Source organism: Maniola jurtina, chromosome 4, assembly GCF_905333055.1.
Source record: "Maniola jurtina chromosome 4, ilManJurt1.1, whole genome shotgun sequence".
NCBI classification, from domain to species: domain Eukaryota; kingdom Metazoa; phylum Arthropoda; class Insecta; order Lepidoptera; family Nymphalidae; genus Maniola; species Maniola jurtina.
Genome location: NC_060032.1, coordinates 9,996,111 through 10,016,560, shown reverse-complemented (window position 1 = coordinate 10,016,560; position 20,450 = coordinate 9,996,111). Strand labels below are relative to the sequence as shown.

Sequence of the window (20,450 nt, the reverse complement as noted above, 5' to 3'; positions counted from 1 at the left end):
CGTATATCTAGGGGTAAATAAATCTTTGGAAAATATACCGATAAATGAGCGAATGAATAGGTATAGTTAGATACACCTACAGACATGAATAGCTTTAGCATAAAAAAGGAGTTCGCAAACTTCCGAATGTGATTGCATGAGGTCCGTTGTAATGATATTTAATTATGGCCACTTAAGGCGAATCATAACATAATCAAATCAATGTGAAGGAATGAAAAAGTTGAGAAATGGACAAAAGGATTGACTAATTTTTTTTACTTGATATAAATTATTCTAGTTGAAAATAATTACATATTATTTTTCAGAAACTATTACGATTTATTTAAAGTTGGCTATAGGGTTCAATAGAATTTATATAGAGTTAATACAACAGAAGAAAAAACCACTTACCAGAATTCAAAGCAAACATAGAGTAAAAATAGAATAACAAAAAATACTAAACAAACATCGATTCATCCGTTTGTGCTACAGAAGTACCTATACCAGTCGGTTAAACTTATAACACCTCTCTTTGCGTCAGGGGTTGAAAATCGTGATTCGCTTCAACTAACAAGTGTAAATTAAAAAATTTCAAAACCCCCGACAAATCATTTTCAAATAAATAATTATGTATATCTAGGCAACGTCCATCTTGACAGCTTGACATTTGTCAATTGACACTTGAATATTATGAACCTAAGGGTTATCTAACCTTCTTTTCTACAAGAAAACTAGAAAAGAGCTGATAACTTTTAAACGGCTGAACCGATTTTCTTGGATTATAGCTAAGAACACTCTCGATCAAGCCACCTTTCAAACAAAAAAAAGTAAATTAAAATCGGTTCATTGGTTTAGGCGCTACGATGCCACAGACAGATACACAGATACACAGATACACAGATACACAGATACACACGTCAAACTTATAACACCCCTCTTTTTGGGTCGGGGGTTAAAAATAAATTTTGTATACAATTAGATGTATTATATTACTAGAGGATGCCCGCGACTTCGTCCACGTGGATTTAGATTTTTATAGATCCCGTGGGAACTGTTTGTTTTTCCGGGATAAAAAGTTGCCTGTTTCGATTACAGGGATATAAGCTAACCCTGTACCAAATTTCGACAAAATCGGTTACACTGTTGGGCCGTGAAAAGGTAGCAGACAGAGAGATAGACAAACAGATAGACAGACAGACAGACAGACAGACACACACTTTCGAATTTATAATATTAGGATGGATGTGCAAATTCATAAACGTGAGCATTCGCCTTGATTCGTGTGGTATTTGAGTCCCAGTCGGACCGGGTCCCTTAGAAGGTGCTTCCCGGTAAGGAAAGTAGACCCATTGTGAGCGACGGTTGTTCACCCACAAGAAACTCATGGAATTCTAATGGAAAATAGCCCACTCGTTCGGGAATGCTCTCACTTTTATATGGCGATGTAAAGGTTTTTCGTTGGCGAATAATTAATTTATCTGTCTAGAAAGGCTACAATTTGGATTCAGACCTACTCGAAATTACCAACGACATTTATCAGGAACAACACTCTGCCGTCCTTAAACTAAAAAGGCGTTCAGTGGACAAAAAACTTTGGATTTATCGCTATAAAATGTGAGAATTTTAAAAACTAATGTTTCTAAAAAAAGAATACTACTAAGTAGTATTCTCAATACTTCTAGACTTAACTAAAAACTAACGCTAAACCTGGCTACCACGTAGCATTATTTTTTTTTTTAAATTAATTTTTGAAAATTTCCAACTATCACATTGCCAGACCAAGTAAAACCACGCGAGGCTTCCGCGCAAAATCGGGACCCTGCTATTAATAGGTCTTGAAAGTTGAAACTATTTTAACTCTTACCAAGACTACCGATCTAATATTAGGCGCTTTACTGATTCATATGAAAAATTGACTTCAAGAACTTATGAATGGTATGGTCTGGTAATAATATAAAAGATAATTTTGAGATTTATTCAAGAACAAACCTTATATTATAGACTCCAACTTAGTTTGCGTAAAAATTTAGGAACTAGCCAAGGAAAGTAGATCAAATAGGTACCAGAGATTATAATATTATGTCCGAACCACAAAGCAAGGAAATGAAAAACAAATGCCTTATAATACCTTCTACCTAAGTCTCAAATGAAAGTCCTTTGATTACTTTTCTTGTAATTATATTTAGAAACAAACAAGGTAACACTCCTTTACAAATTATTCTTCCTAAGCACAAAGGTCGTGAGACGTTCATTGAAGCGGGGAAAATGACGAACAATGGCTTGTTAGTCTTTTGTCGTGAGCTTTGGGATGTCACGTGACATCCGTATTGTCTGCGTCTTGCGTAACCAGGAAAGCGTTGACCGGGACTCGGGAGTCAAGGCAGTTAACTATCGACTGTGACTTTAAAGTTCAAAAGGACGTTTTATTCAGCCCCGCATATTATTATACTAGCTGATGCCCGCGACTTCGTTCGCGTGGATAAAGGCTTTTTAAAATCCCGTGGGAACTCATTGATTTTCCGGGATGAAAAGTAGCATACATCAAAATCATCATTCAAAGCGAAAGAGTAACATACATACACACGCATACACACATACATACACACAAACATTCGCTTTTATAATATTAGAGTGATACCTACGGCAATACAGACCAACGTAACGCTGGCCATACACGCTCAAGTTCACTGTCAAGTTTGCAAACGGACTTGAAGAGGCGTCCATTGAACTTGACGGTGTATGGCTAGCGATGCGCAAGATGTCACGCATGTTGTCACTGCACCCTTAAAATAAAATCAGGCATATAGGCGTGCCAGTGTCTGGTGTGTTTAACCCATTAGCGAAAAATTCGTAAGTCTATGGTTTAACCAAATATTATGCTTATTATTGCTACAACTCCATATGAAAAGCTCATACAATTGTATTTTTAAATAAAAAGAGAAGATAAATTCGTATACTTGTGTGTGTGACACATACATGTAGCGGCACAAACTATATCCTACCTAGATATTGGTGGAAAGATTAGGCACCTTTTGGCACTACACAGGCCCCTAAAAAAGGCGGCTCAACCAGGATTGTGTTTAACTACATGCAAGCATAATATATTTTGCGTTCAAGTAAGTATGAGCAATGAAAATTGAAGTAAGTATGGAGGAATACGATAAAAATATTATAGAAGTGACGTGACGTGGCGCGGACTCACATTTCCATTCCATAGACAAAGTAGGATAACCAATCTAAGCTAAGCCAGGCTAAGCAAGCAAGTCTAATTAGTGACAGTAGGTGTAAGTAAAATAGCTACCTACAAATCGTGTCATTGAAAAACTACTTTGCTGTCTAGTTTAATTATTCTGATTCAAACTTCAAAGTAACGATCTCGCACCACTTGATTTTCACTTTTTGAACTCGAAGATGAAGACGTTTACCATATATTGACGGAATGTATCCGAAGTGAAGTGCTGGACCGGACGTTGGGACACGTCAATATTATTTTGACAAACCCAACGTCCGATGCAGCAAAAGATCTGTACAGGATGGTCCGTAAAAATTTAAGACATAGAGTTAATAGATAATAAATAGTATGTAGATATAGTTTTAAGTGTTAGAATAAAATTAGTTAGAATAATGTTAGTTAGTGTTAGAATAGAATAATAGGGACCTACCAGAGCCACATGGTCACACTAGTGACCCAGCTCTCTAAATGAGAAAAAAAAAAAAAAAAAAAAAAAAAAAAAAACTCGAAGATCTCCTCAGATTTATCGAACCGCTAAGACGATCACTATCCATCTTGTTCTAATTTCAAAATGTTTGTTTAATAAAATAATTCGAACGCAAAATCATCGAATAAAATTAGAATAACCCGTGTCATTGTAATTTTGTTGGTTTGCTCTTTTAATTAAAGCAATATTATTATTGCACTGTAACTTTAACTTTTTTTTAGTAGAAAAATAGCGAGCAAACGAGCAGGCGGGTCACCTGATGTTAAGTGATTACCGCCACCCATGAACATTTGCAACCGCCCGCGCCGCGCCGATGCATTGCCGGCCTTTCAGGAACTTAATTTCTCTGTTATAATTAAATAGTTGCAGGATGGTTTTAATTTAATAGTTACATTTTGTAATTATAATGGATATCCTAGTATTATTATATCTTTACCACAGTATTTTACAAATCCCAACTCTTCTTTTCGAAATCCTACTTACTCTGTGGGTGGGAGCTTTTAACAACAAAATAGAAATTAGATTTGAGACCTGAGTGCGACATCTAGTAGCAACTTTTAAAAGCTGCCAAGTTTTGCTACTTGTCGCTAGATGGCATAATATTACTAATTATACCAACGTTTATTATAAGTTTGATTTAATAATTTCTGAAATATAATAATTTAAAATATAACTTTAAATCAACACTTACCTATTTGCTGTTAAAGTTGTCATTTCAACGTTGTTTCCGCAAGCTGTCAGTATTTCATCACTGCTGCCACCTGTTATCCGCTGGACGGAGCTCAAAGACGCCTCTTCGTTTGCACTCTTCCCCGTGTTCGAAGCATTGCCGCTAGATGACACTGTTCGCTGTTTCGACGCTTGTTTATGGCGGCTCAGTGCAAAAAAGAGCGCCAAGACCGCTTTGAGTTTCGCGTCCCGAATATCAACCGCTGTCACTTGTTCCAATCCTTGCACTTTTTGCGCGTGTAGGAAGTCCAAACAACACTGGACGTTCTCCAACTGGAAAGAAAAGAAAGTTATTGTAACTATGAATGGATAAATTAAAAAAGTTTTTTTTTTTTAAATTATATAGACTAGCGCTTGGCTGCAATCAGACCTGCTAGCAAGTGATGATGCAGCCTAAGATGGAGCGCGCTTGCCTAGAAGTTGCCTATTCACTCTTGACTTGAAGGTACCTATATTATAGGTGGAAGGGAAAACTGATGACGAAAGGGCGTTCTAAGTCTTTAAAAATCTCTTAGTTCGTTAAAAGTTTTATTTTTCAATTGGAATGTTTTCTATGATTATGTAGATACCTATTTAGGTAAGGATATTATAACTATCGTATTAAGAAAACAATGTCGTAGGACACCCTACAGAAGTGAAGCTTTGTAGTTCTTATCACTTCTTATACAATAGTACCTATTGGTTATCTATGTATCTACTATCCGGCTCACTCAAATAATTATTTATGTACAATATTCTGAGAGACCGAGAAAATGCAACAGGCTTTTCAGGGGCTTTTTATATTACTTATTTCTCTCTTTAAAAAAAAACAATATTATTTGGAAATAATCGTTTTTTTTTCGATTCGATGATACTCGCGACTTCGTCCGCAATTCCAGTGGGAACTCCCTGAATTTTCCGGGATAAATAGTAACTACTTAGTCTATTTCCGCCTCCAAGATGCAAGCTATCTCTGTATCTGGTAGATGATGCCCGTTTTTTTTTATTTTTCGGGACCGAAAATAGTCTATGCCCCCGGGATGTAAGCTATATCTCTGCACCTACCAAATATCGTCAAAATTGGTTAAACGAATGGACCTTAAAAAGCTAGCAGACAGACAGACAAACACACTTTCGCATATTTTATAATATTGATACGGATTTATTTTCCCTCTCTTGCCTTGCCCACCGGCCACACAATCAGCTGCATTTCATCGCCTTGTTAGTTCGTTCATTACTGTTTTGTTTCAAATTTCATCTTTAGATCCCCCGTCTAATCTATATTTCAAAACCGATATTTTGGATTGGCAGGAGGCTTCGGCCGTGGCTAGTTACCATCCTAACGGCAAAGCCATTTAGTGTTCCGGTGCGATGCCGTGTGGAAACTAGAGGGGTTTCGGTTAGTAAAAACTGCTATACCCCTACCAGGTTAGCCCACTTCCATTTTAGACTACATCATCACTTACCACAAGATGTGAATGCAGACAAGGGCTAACTTGTATCTGAATTTTACAAAAAACCGATGTCTTTAGATGCAAGGCCGATAAATAGTCAAAGTGTCAACACAGCTTTATTTCTCCTTGGATCATTTAGGCGACACGCTCATTGTGCACTCCCCTCGCGCCGCGTGGTGCGTGTGCGCAACATAATCGCACGTAACTCATTAGCAATCACAATGCGTGCATTGCACGTCAAATGTTTAGCCGAAATACTTTTCTTTATAGAATGGCAAGAATTTTGTTACATAGTACTTTAATAATAACGTAATAATATGTAATTAGGCTGAATTTTAACGCTTCCTGATTTTAACTACCTTGCTATTTGATTTTAGGTAACCTGTCTACATAACTCCGATACAGTGTGAGTACAACTGACTGACTGACAGATAACGCACACATTGAACCGCTGCGGTGGCTCTAGAACCATGAAACTCCTGAAGGAGTTCCTGACGTAGGTGAGCACTGAGAAAGTATAATACCTATCTTCCATCATAATATTTTGATCTATTAATAGGTATTTAAGTGTAAGATTTGGATTTCCTTCGGATCCGTAGGCATTAGATACTGTAATAAAACCAACACTAACCGACAAGTAATAAGTACGCAGACATACCGAACCGACACACTTTCGCATTAATTATTTAGTAGGGATAGTACCTATAGATTAGTATGGATTGTCACGGCATCTCACAGAACCCAAATATGGAAAGCTTAAAAGGGAACACAGTTTTTTCATTGTACAAGACGTCACCAATGTTTGTGTTGGCAGCTGTTGAACAATGGCAAAGGTTTCTTTTGTAAAGCCCTCTGTATATCTTCATGAATGGGACAGCAATTGTTATGTTTTTCTTTATGCGCTTATTTTAGGACGCTTTTTCGTTAAAATTTACTATGTTTGGGAATAAAACCGCATTAATATCATCACATGTAGGGTTGTCAACGTACCAAATAAGTAGTACGCCCACTATTTGATTGTCGAATTGCTACATTATTACGAATATTTGTCTACATAGTGTAACGGTGTGAGTTTACGGTAATAATATAAGTATTTGGATTCACCTAAAACTAGCTTATACGCGTCCGCTTAATCTGCGTGGATTTATGGTTTTATAAATCTCGAGGGAACTCTTTGATTTTCCGGGATAAAAAATAGTCTAGCTTCACGTCTTTGCCTATTATAGCCCACCAATAAACCATAAACCAACGAAAAACACCTACTATCATATATTTATTTATAATAATGCTGGTGATTATGCAAAAATTAATTATAGCTTTTGAGATAAAATTCGTTTTTGTTACGCCCGCTGATTCCCCCTCAAAAATGTATCGTATGGAAATATTAAGAGGCTTTCATGTCTGAGCAGACAAAACGCTTCCGCGCGCGGAATTCCACTCACGAAATTCCGCTATACACTGATTTTGATCATTTTCGGCTATCGCGAGCGGCATTAGGCGGCTGCTGCCTAAATTGGTGCGTGCTCACATCGCACTCTAATCACTATCCAAAAAAGTTAATTTTGCAGCAGAGGCAAGAAAACATTTTTCCTTGCAGGAATATGGTGTGAAATACGTAAAAATCCATACATAAATGAATGAATCTATTCCTAATTTTACTATTTTCTGATATACAACTTAGGGGTAAATGTTGTAGCTTGCAGCAAATTAAAAAAAAATGTATATTATTACCAGTATCGAACACACAAACTCGCCAAGTCCTCAGCTCTTCCGAGGATTTGGACCGAGACTCGAAAGCCAGAGACATTGTTTTCTTTCTTATCTCCGTTTTTTAAATTGACAACCCTATACGGGTGTTGTTCAAAAATATTATCATAATGTATTCAGGCGTTACAAGAAACACTTAAAAAGTTAAGGATGTTATGAGTGTTGTAATATTGTGTTTTACCAATGTTACCAACACTCTGCGGTCGTCCTTATTTTTTGAGGACACGTTTAAAGGCAACTGTTATCGATCTTAAGTCATAACTTTTAAGTATGATTATGAGTACTTAACAAAATTATCCATCAATATTAACTCGATGGTGTCAAAGGAAACAAAAAAGTAAGGTTTGTATGAATATTGTTTGTATAAAATATATATGATGTTTGTATAAAAATTAAAATAAATAATTTATTTATTTATTTATTTATTTTAATTTTTGAACGTATACCTACCTATATCAAAAATGTTCGTCAATTTTGGCATCGGTAAAAAATTAGACGATTTCAAAAGGATTTTAATATCATGAAAATTGGTTCAGTAATTTTAAAAGAAGTTATATTTGTATTGAATTTTACCTTACTGCCTTTAACTATAAGTAAACATTTGTAGTTATTTTGTTTTGTGTTAAGACTCTAGATGACGTGAAGTAATTATCACGTCATCTTATAAAAATCTGATTGGTCGACTGAACACGTCTCTCCTTCGCTATGCTTGGATGGAAACCGAACCTTTGACTGCATCATCACTTACCACTTGGTGAGCTCGCGTTCGAAGGCAAGATAACTTATCATCGAATAAAATGATTTCCTATAAGTTTCGATTTATATTAGGTAGAGCCACTGAGCTCCAAAGTCTAAACACAAGAACGTTGGAATGAGAAAAATGTTTTAATAAGTTATTTACCTAAATAGACTTAAGTTTAGTTAAGAAATAAGCATAATTGCTCCATAACTAGGCAGGAATTATGATGACATTTAAATTATTAGGTATAGTAGTAGCACTGCAGATCTAAAAGCCAAATTAGCCCAGTTTCGTTACGCAAGAAGGGTCGGCGTCGCTCCTTATAAGGCTCGTCTACCAGATCCCATAAGTCATAGGTCACAATGCTTACTCGGACTCCCGTATTTACATGGAATGATAAAATTCAAAATATTTTTATTCAATTAAACTTTTACAAGTACTTTTGGATCGTCAAAACCATCTATACCAATGTTCGGAATGCCTTTTCGAAGAACCAGCAAGAAACTCGGCGGTTGCACTTTTCAAAGGTTTGATAAAAGCAAGCAATACCTACACACACAGACCACACCAAAACACATTAGTCTTATTTCTCATAGTAAGCGACATTTAACGAAGTTTCATCTACTGTGTTGACAGTTAGCACTTGGCATAACAAATAGTCACTGATCAAACGAAGGAATTCTTACAAACAATATTTAGCCTCAATGAGACCAAACTGGGATCGACAATATAATACCAACCCATATCTATAGGTAGAATCATATAGGCTCCTCTTTATGCGTTGTATGACAGCTGTCTCTCCAACACGACAATAGTGTGTCCGCGGCATTACTTAACGAGATAACATCAAAGGTTTCGACTTTCCCTTAAAGACATGACATGAGTTTAAGTTAACATAGCATGTGGACACTCACTGTATCCCACTAATAAGACTTCCACTCATCGGGCACCTGCCTTATACCCATCTTAAGCATAACGTAAGAACCTAGGGCACATAAAGAGATATCTACTAATTCATTCTGTGCCTAAGTACGATTTATATTTTTACTAGCTGATGCCCGCGACTTCGTCCGCGTGGATTTAGGTTTTTCGAAATCCCGTGGGAACTCTTTGATTTTCCGGCATAAAAAGTAGCCTATGCTCTAATCCAGGATATTATCTATCTCCATTCCGAATTTCAGCCAAATCCATCCAGTGGTTTTTGCGTGAAGGAGTAACAAACACACACACACACACACACACACACACATACAAACAAACTTTCGGCTTTATAATATTAGTGTGATAGTGTGATTCAGATACAAGTTAGCACTTGACTGCATTCTCACCCGGTAGTAAGTTATGACTGATTATACAGTCTAAGATGGAAGCGAGCTAACCTAGAAGGGATAGGGCAGTTTATAGTAGACCCATTTACCCCTTTGGTATCTACACAACATCGTGAAACCGCTTGGAGGCACGGCTTTGCCGGTAACTAACATAACTAGCCATCCACTAGATTATATACGAATAGGTATTAAAATGAGTTGGTGAGTACCCTTTAGACTTATTTAAATTTTAAATTGCGACAAAGTCGTTCGCAATACAAAGTTTTGCCTGAACCTAATGACTGCGCTGGGCATGCATGTTGGTCATCGAAAGGCTAGACTGGTCGTCCCGGTAGGCGGTTGCGAAGCTGAAATGGCAATAGGCAGGGCATAATAGATCGAAGAACTGATAGACGGTGGGCTCACAAGCTGCTAGAATGGTGTATACTGTCCTACATAAATCAAGTATGAATCAAGTATGCATAAATTATTTAACGCTAAAATCCACGTAAACCTATTACACCACTTTGTCCCCCGTTGCGTAGAACTGTCCTTGGGGCCAATTCTCCTATTTCAAGGTTGTGTAAAACTCTTAAGGCTATCCTTGCCAACGATCCCCCGTCGATTTCCTACGTATGATATTATTGTTCTCATCTCTATCTGCCCTGGTTCGTGCATTCTCGGTTTCTAGATCGGTACATTTGTGATAACCAAATTTCAAATTGCTGTGATTGGCTGAATTTACCATGTTCTTGCTGCGACAGTGAGTTTGAGCCACTAGCGGAACAATGTTAGCCGGTCAGAAATGATTGCAATTAGTCAACCTGTTTGACGTCCGTGTTCTGTTTTCGATTACAAAAAAGAAAAAATTGTTGTTGCAATCATCAATTTTAGCAAATAGTGAAAGAGAGTCGGCCAATCAGAGGTCACAACTACCGTCACACTTTCTGTCACACTATGGCAGTAGGCATACCGAGTAATGAAAACAATTTTTCATTCTGTCTAGGTCGAAGTAGGGTTGCCACCTGGCTCTTTTTGATTTACAGGCTACCACCATCAAAAATACGGGGTTTAGATTTGAAGAAATTTGAAATTTTGAAGTATTTGAAGAATATATATATAGGCGGTGGTTCTCTCTGAAATGCATGGAAAGCCTATTTAGATATTTCAGTTTATTTATAAGTTTTGTATTTTTTCTCTGTATGTTGCCGTATCTTGATTGGTGAACTGTGTTTGCAATGTGGTTTTAAATAAAAGATTTATTTATTTAAATAGCTTTTAAAAACTCTTAGTGTTGTAAAGCAAAATGTTATACATTTCATGCATACAATCTTCTCATTTCAACTTAAAATTACATTTAATTTGTAATTCCACCTTCACAGTATCAATACTATGGCCGTAGCCAGGAATCGATTGCGGGAGAGGTTTTATTAGGGCCGGAACTGAATCCTGTCATGAGGAAAAAAACATTCGCTCAACTTTATGGGCTAATTACCTGGTTAGTGGAATTTCGCCTTTCAATTTGACAGTGAGATAAAATACAACAATAAAAAAGCGCGAGCGCAGTGAGCGTAAGTGTTTTTGGTTCAATACAGAAAAAATTAAAGTGAAAGGGAAACGAGTGTAGCCATAGCAAGATTTTATTTTTAAAGCTTCCTATCCATACTAATATTACGAATACGACAGTATATCTATTTGCCTATCTATTTGTTACCCTTTCACGGCCCATCTTCTTTACCAAAATTTTGGTACTTACTATTCAGAGGTAACTTGCATCCCAGACATTTTTTTTAGGCGGCTTTTTAGCCCGGAAAATCCCCCACGGAATTTTTAAAAATCTAAATTCATGCAAACGAAATTGCGGGGTTTACACCAAGTAATAGAAATTCAAAGCGCGAGTGAAGTGAGCGCGAAATGTTTGATATATTTCCAAAAAAAAATTGGTAAGCAAATGCAAGAAATAGTGTAAGTATTATTTTAGGCTTAGGTTTTTGACGGCTTCCCAGGCGCAGTCGCCATTTCGAAATTTCTGGTCTGGTGGGAGGCTTCGGTCATGGCTAGTTATATGGTTAGTATGGCCCTAACGGCCAAGAAATTAGACTGCATCATCACTTACCACTAGAAAAGATTAAAGTCACGGGCTAACTTGTATAAAAAAAGGCTTACATCCTCAAACCAAGCCCCGCCGCCTTGGCTACGACCATGATCAATATCGAGTGGGTTTCGGCTACGCATTGCCGCAAAAGGAAAATATTCTTTCTACTGGACATAACGTCAGTGTTGGATTTCGCCAGCCAGCTCCTGCTGAATTTGTAAAAAACCGGCCAAGTGCGAGTCAGACCCACGCACCGAGGGTTCCGTATTCGGGTATTTTTTCCGACATTTTACTCGAGAAATCAAAAACTGTTATGCATTAAAAAAATATGCATAAAAATAAATAAAAATCTGTTTTAGAATGAACAGGTAAAGCCCTTTCATATGATAACCTACTTGATATATGTAGTTATCTTACTTTGAAAATTGAAAATACTAATATTTGTTCATGAACACATGACAGACGGATAGAAGGACAAATGGACAGACGGACAGACGGAAAGACTGACAGACTGACAGACAACGAAGTGATCCTATAAGAGTTCTTTTTTGCTTTTGAGTTACGGAACCCTAAAAATATTTAGTTTTATTTGCCCCGTATTTTATTTTCATAATTACAGGTTTCTGTATCCTGAAATACGGGGTAACCAGTAAAATACGGGGCCTCTGGCAACCCTATTCGGAAAACACTGTCACATTCAAGTTAATGTCAAATATTTTGTTTTCAATTACAGAAAGCTGCATCAATCATTATTACAATATTTTCTTTGTTGTGATTGGCTGAATTTTAGAGTTTCAGCCAATAAAGAGACTATTTGCCAACTAAACGTCATAACAATATAAATGCCAGAAAGTTTAACCAAATAAAACAAACTTAATGAGAACCTAGTGAGAATGCAAACGGCACACAATTTATAATACATATTATGTTAGTCGTATATAATAGATATTATAGTAGTCGTTCACTTTGGTAATAGTCAGATTGTCATCAGTTAAATTGATATTGGTTGATGTATCGTAAATTATTGTTTCGGTGACAAATATTTTTATTATCTATTTATCTTTGAACAGAATGGAATAGAATGAAATGGAATGGAATACAATGATAAATTTTTATTCCTGTAAACTTTTAGGTAAACTGTTTTTGGATGGTCAGAAAAATTTACCACTGGTTCGGAATTCCGATCCTACGTTTTCTAGGGTTTCGTACCTCAAAATGAAAAACGGAACTCTTATAGGATCACTTTGTTGTCTATCTCTCTGTCTGTCGTGTGTGTCAAGAAAACCTCTAGGGTACTTCCCGTTGACTCAAAACCATGAAATTTGGCAGGTAACCTAACTGCGTAATTTTGGGTAGTTTTTTAATCGATAAAGAAAGTTTGCGACATTGTTCAATAAAAAATTTGGATTCCAACTCCTCAACCCTGATGTTGCAGGGGACCTGACTACTAAAGCTAATGGGATTTAAAAAGTGTCGATTATTAATTGATATTGAAGGTATCTATACCAAGTAAACACTTTGTCGTTGACCTCAACCCTGATGCTGTAAGAAATTACATTCCTAAATCCTGGTGATCCCTCGGGATTTGAAAAGGATCATCCGTTTAAATATTCTTACGTGATACAGAAACAAGTTGCATCCCGGGGACGGGCTATTACGGAGAGGCAACTTTTGTTCTGGGAAATGAAAGGATCGGGATTTTTAAAAACCTAAATCCACGCGAGCGAAGCTGCGGGCATTAGCTAGTTGTAAATATATTTAGAAGCTACTATAAGATAATAGATAAGGTACTTATTTCCTTATATTTTTATTGTATGGCAGCGCGCGGTTTTAAATTATAAATTGCACGTCCTGTCCTTTTCTGTAATACATTTTTTTCTCAATATCTACCGCTTTATCTCATAGCAAGAGTCCGTAAGACATAATACAGTGAAAATAAGCAAAATATACAATTTTTGCAGTTTCCACGTCAGTACCTGTCGAATTTTTCTAACAGTGTAAGCAGCAGAGCTGAGTTTACCATCAAGTGTTGATATGTGGGTGTTCCATAGAAGCTTTGCATCTAACATTATACCGAGAAACACGGGGTTCTCCTTTATTTTCAACATATGATTATTTATCAATGAATTTATGTCATTTAAGGTCCTGGTATTGGGCAGTGTGAATTCAACACACTTAGATTTCTTTGCATTTGGAAGTAAATTGTTAGCAATAAATCAGAGAGTGACCTGTGATATGGCATTACATATAGTATACATTGTCAAAAATTATAATATTAAAGCTGTGCGTATTGCGTGAGGAATAGGTTGCAAGAGAGTTGCAACTTGCAGGGTTTGATGCATGCGCTATTGCCAGCAAACATGAGACATATTTTTATCTACAGGCAACGTCTGAGTAGGTAACGCATACGTCTAACGCAAGTTGAAATGTACCAGTGTATTTAGTTAGACCTATCGACAAGTTTGGAGTTGGGTGCAGTCTAAATGTGGCCCGTGTGTTTAGACTGTCAGTTTCTGTCAGTTTCACGTGTCGTCCCCCGCACTTCACCACCCCGCTTGCACAAATCGAGACAGCACGAAATCTTCAAGATTTCTGGGTGTAATTTCTGGTTTTCGTAGTTCCCACATAATTATAACAATATAAAATATATAACGATAATTTTTTTACTACATAATATTCATTAAATTTTCTAGGTCTGTGGTTTTTCCAAATTTCATTAAATTGCTTCGTTGTCTAGAAAAACGAGCACAAAGTTGGGCCTTTTTTTAAAGAAAAATACAAATCTTTGAGCCCCTGTAATTTTAAAACTACATATTTTTAGAAAAATCTAAAACACCACAGACACAGATATTAGTTTCTAGACTATGTCTGCAAAATTTCATGGACTTTGGTTGCTTAATATTCAAATGCAATGGGAACTACGATTGTATGGAGTAAGTGACGGAGAGAGCTCTGTTAACCTCAACAGCTCTGTCATCGACATTAGCTCTGACTCTTTGTATAGGGTTCGGGAAAAGATTTTTGTATCGTGGAAGTCTTGAGTCTTACCAGCTAAAATTTCAAACCACACTTTACGTTTAGCCATAAGTTTACACTATTAGATACACTTCATTCATTCTTTCTTTTTTGTTTATCTTTATCCACTTAATTATCATCGTTGTACCTATTAATATTTTTTTTTTTTGTAACTTTGTTGTTGTAAATGTTGTGTTCACTTGTAAATAGCGACTACATTTAGCAAATAAGTTTAGATTATGTACTATTTTTAATGTTTAATGTAAGTAGCTGTAAGTGAACCTAATTAATAAAAATAAAAATAAAATAAAATAAAATGACGTTAGTTATGCGACAAGATAAGAAGGGAACGTGGCATCAGGCAAGGGCACCACTCCGTTGAAAATCTATGAAGCATTTGCCTCTCTGTATAAACCGCACCCGAACTAAGTTCACAAGTTCAGTAGACCAACCAAAGTGCTGGAACGCTTTCTAATGACTTTTTCATGGACAAAAATTGCGAAGACGGCGAGAGAGATAATTTTGTCGCACTGATTGTGCTCGGGCTACAGAACGCGAAAATATTTGCATGTTATCAAGAAACATTTGGGCAAAGTCACGAACAATTTTATAACAATATTGTAACCGCAACATAATTTAAGCAGATAAGATCAGAACTTTCAGCTTTCCTTAAAAGATTTTTGGTCAGGCTGAATAAGGTAAGTACATTGTTAACTTGATTAATATTAAGAAGGCTACTTAATGCGTTTAAATTATCACTTAATTCATTATTAATAAAGAGAATTTATGGGCTCTGTCTACTTTACACCTGTGACCATGACCATTTAAAAGCAAAACCGTTCAAGTGCGAGTCGGACGCGCACACTAAGGGTTCCGTATCATCGCGTCGTACCTATGTAGAAAACTGCAAGTTAATGGGATTTAGTAAATTCATTTTTTGAACACATTTTTTTTTTGTGATGTTACCACAAATTCACGGTTTTCGGATTTTTCACTTTACTTTTGCTATAAGACTTACCTACCTGCCGAATTTCAATATTCTAGGTCAACGGGAAGTATGCTATAGGTTTTCTTGACAGACACGGCAGATGGAGAGACGGACAGATTGCCAGACAACAAAATGATCCTATAAGGGTTCCTTGAAAAAATAAAAAATGAATATTCTAAAAATATTATTTAATTACTATTTATTAAATTCTTTGGTAGGTAACAAGAGTAGGTAGGTACCTACATTACCACATTACCAAGAACGAGCATCATATCAAGGACCAGACAATATTATTGAATCAAAAACCATTACGTGATGAAACAATCAAAAGTCATGTGGAGCTTTTATTCTGGCCCACTACTGAGAGCGGGTCTCCTCTCAGAATGTCAGGCTTTGACCATAGTATACCTCGCAGGCCAAACGCGGATTGGCAGACTTCACACACCTTTGACAATATTATGAAAAATTCCAAGGCATGCAGGTTTCTTCACGATATTTGCCTTCACCGTTACAGCAATCGCTTAAAATTCTCAAAATCAAAATAATTTATGCAAAATAGTTACTATTGTACACCTTTTTTTGTCTGATTTTTTAGATTTGAAAGATGATATACGAGGGTTCCAAACGCGCCCAAGTCTGAGAAGAGCCCACAACAAACTCAGCCGGGTATTCTATTAGCTCTTATAATTTTTTTGTTGACAAGCCTGTAGAGTTAAATAAATTGTACCTAAACCTTAACCAAATTAACCGACAATGTCAGATTCATGTAGCTGAATCCAAAGCGTTGCTAACAAATTGTAGACACTTGTTAATTTAGATGGCGGCGAAATTAATTGTTGATCATTTTAATGGATGCATTAAGGACCACATGACACTCTGAAATTACGAGTAGGTATGTAGTTGTTCGCAAGTGTTTTCCATGATTTACTGTTATTATACCTAGATAGTTTTTTGTAGCACTAAACTGAGATCCTTATCCATATCCATACTAATATTATAAATGCGAAAGTGTGTCTGTCTGTCTGCTAGCTTTTCACGGCCCTATAGTTTAACTGATTTTGATGTTTGGTACAGAGTTAATTTAAATCCTGGGAAAGGATATGATACTTTTTATCCCAGAAAATTAAAGAGTTCCCATGAGATTCTTAAAGGCCCATCCGTTTAACCGATTTTCATGTAATTTGGTACAGAGGCAGCTTGCACCCCGGAAATTGACATAGGCAGCTTTTTATCACGGACGAAGTCGCGGGCATCATCTAGTAATATTATATTGCATACCGAGCTAAAAATTTATAAATTATACACTTATATATTTTCTAAGAATCCAACTATCTATAAAGGAAAACCCTATGAAAATCCATACAGTAGTTTCTAAGATTAACGCGTACAGACGACAAACTCGTCGGAGAAACTTTGTTTTTACACACCTCCCCAAAAGGAAATGAAATGTTTTCAGGAATCATTTATGTATATGAGTTTCTTTGTTCCACCATAACTTCTAAATCCTTAAATCATCCCGAGTGACACTGGCTAAATTTTTTTGAAAAAATATGGCAGCTGTATGGCGCCATTTTCAAATGTGACAAAAATCTTCAATTATTTTACTTATTAAACACCAGAGTTCATGAAGTGCAAACCGCAGCTAGGTATTTTTTTAATTACTTTACTTACTTACTTAATAGTAGGAATAGTGACGTAACTAAACGCCTCTTTATAAGCCGACATCAACAAATTATTAGAATTTATCAATAAACTAGCCGGTGCCCGCGACTTCGCCCGCGTGGATTTAGGTATTTCGAAATCCCGTGGGAAGTCTTTGATTTTCCGGGATAAAAAGTAGCCTATGTGCTAATCCAGGATATTATCTATCTCCATTCCAAATTTCAGCCAAATCCGGCCAGTAGTTTTTGCGTGAAGGAGTAACAAACATACACACACACACACACACATACAAACTTTCGCCTTTATAATATTAAGTGTGATAACCCTTCCTTTTGGCTTTGCCGTAGTCAGGTAAAAAATATAGCAACGTTGGTAGCATTAATTTCATATCGACTTACTGTAAACAATGGTAGCAGGTTGCTAGAAAGTTAATAGCGCACGAGACCCAACCCAATACAAATTCGCACGTGCCTGGTTCCAGTTACGCTGAATTTAAATATTTTATTCCGAATGTTTAATACCAGCAATGGAAATGCGATACAATTATTAAAAACCAGTCTTCGGCCGTTTAGTATTTTATTTTTCCGAGGTCATTCTTATAAATTGAACACGATTATGTCGTTTGCAAATATTATTCGTACCTACTTAAGAGTATTATTATAATAGCTGATGCCCGCGACTTCATCCGCGTAGATTTAGATTTACTAAAATTCCGTGGGAGCCCTTTTAATTTTCTGGGATAAAACGTACTAGCCTACGTCTGTCTCCAGTTATATTATGTATGCCCATGTAAAAAATCACGTGGATTCGTTGTCTCGTTGCGATTTGATTGAAGGACAAACCAACAAACAAGCACACTTTCGCAGTTATAATAATATGATGAGTAGTGATTCGAAAATATGAGGTAACCAAAGAAAAGTGCTCAATTTTACTCCTCCACTAAAAGACTCCCACCAAAAGCACTAACTTTCACTCTTTTGAGCTTTGAGAAGGGGATAAAATAGGGGGAAAAATTGTTTGCATGAAAGTTCATTTTTTGAGCTATATCCCTCCCTGATTTTTAAATTTAAATCTACTCGAGCGAAGCCGGGACGGATGAACTAGTACCCTATGTAAACGCTGAAAGTCAAGTGCATCCCGTTATTCAGGCTTAGGTCACGGCGCACGAGTCGGAAGTGTGTCGAGGCCTGCGACTACTGGAAACAGGGTTTCCAACGTGTGATAAGGTTAATAAAAATACTTTAATTTAATATTACCTACTCTTAAGTTGCGTCCACGGTAGTGAAAATTAACGTTCTTCGAGGAAAATTTTAATTTTTCGCCTCCGCGTGAAAAATTTACGGTGAAAATGTTTACGCTGTACCTATGCATGAACGTTCAACACTTGATATTGAAGCATAGTATTAGTGTGGACGCACACAAGGCATGTTCTAAGTTTATAAGGTCTTTGTGAAACATATTACAATAGGTACTAGATGATGGCTGCGTTCGCGTAAGTTTCATCCCTTGGGAACTCTTGAATTTACCGGGATAAAAAGTAGCCTATACTTATCCATCTTCGGGATGCAAGCTGTCTACGAGTATGTACCAAATAGATGATGCCTACAACTTCCTCGGTGTGCATTAAACTTTAAAAACACCGTGGGAACTTTTTCTGTTTCCATCAAGCTCCACAAAATTTAGATATTAACTCCAAGTCCGTTGAAAATTATGCATAAAAAACAATTTTAATCCGTATAGGTATATTTGCTCCAAAAATCCACTGAGCCATTTACATTTCATGATAAGTATTCTTTAGTTCTCATTATCATAAGCGAATATAGCCGCAGTAAAAATAATACTATCAGCTAATTTGCAATTTTATTGTAAAATGGCAAGGCTAAGTGAAAATGATACGAGAACAATATGTAAATAATGTTGTTTTAAATATAATGTAGGTAGGACCTAGGATGTAATGTACATAGGACCTTACTTTACCTTTAAATTTTCGGAATTATGTGCTTTTTAAGCATTCAAAAATATTTCTTTCACGATGTTTTCCTTCATCGTTAAAGCAAGTGAGCTTTAACTACAAAGGAAAACATCGTGAAAAAAATTTGCATGCCTCAGAGTTCTTCATAATGTTCTCAAAGATATGTTTATTAGTATGCCAACCTTCACTTGGCCATTCGTGGTGAACTACAGCCCAAAACCTTCTCATTCTGAGAGGAGACCCGTATTAAGTAGGGAGCCAGCAATGAATGGTGGATCTGGTGGATTGATAGTGATGATTAAAAGCTGAAGCTTTTAACTACCGTTGTTCAACCCTGTCTGAATGTTGTTATCTGCGTACGCGCAGATTTTGCACCCAGCATACGACGGACGGGTGTAATTAACTCGAAAACTGTTCAATTTTAATAAACAAGCTACGGTAAAGCAGATAGCTTATCGGTGGTATATTTTACCTTACGCGCGCGAAAGGTGTTATTATGTAAATTGGAATAATTTAATTTTTCTTTGAATAACTGAAAACGTGAGTATTCATGGAAATATTGTTTATTTCCAAGTATCCATAAAACCTACATATGTTACCTCCTTTCCATTAATTACATAATGGTAGTTTTTTTTTTTGGGATAAAATAAGATAATAATTCCGTGGGTTCCCGGTTCCTTCCGCATACAATCTCAACTAGAGAACATGACTCTAGGTTCGAAAATATACCTATCTATATTATATTTGCTTCGTTCGCTTGCTTACCTATCTGTTAATTTGCCAATTCTTTTCGTTTTAACTAGCTCACAAATTACCTGAAGGACACCTCACCGGAAATCTTTATAGCATATTTTTTATTCCGGAGAAATAAAGGGGTCTCACCACAGAAAAATAACAAGCGGCCTATTACCACTTCCGTGGTTCCTACAGGCCCTACTGTAGACGTCGCGAGCAAAAGATAGTCAACAATATTATACAGTAGGCTTACAGTACATAAATTATACGCGTGCGAGAAGTGAGGCGCGTAAATCGTCTTTAAACATGC

The 20,450-nt window shown here is 36.5% G+C and overlaps 1 protein-coding gene across 9 annotated transcripts in view; it reads right to left on the bottom strand.

Annotated features, from left to right (window-relative positions):
- LOC123864577 (protein sickie) overlaps positions 1 to 20,450 on the bottom strand; it is a 286,107-nt gene that overhangs the window by 136,590 nt on the left and 129,067 nt on the right. For all 9 annotated transcript variants that reach the window (XM_045905134.1, XM_045905125.1, XM_045905126.1 and 6 more), the window contains exon 3: positions 4,390 to 4,700. In XM_045905134.1, coding sequence (XP_045761090.1) covers positions 4,390 to 4,700 — 311 coding nt within the window. The remainder of the gene's footprint in view (positions 1 to 4,389; positions 4,701 to 20,450) is intronic.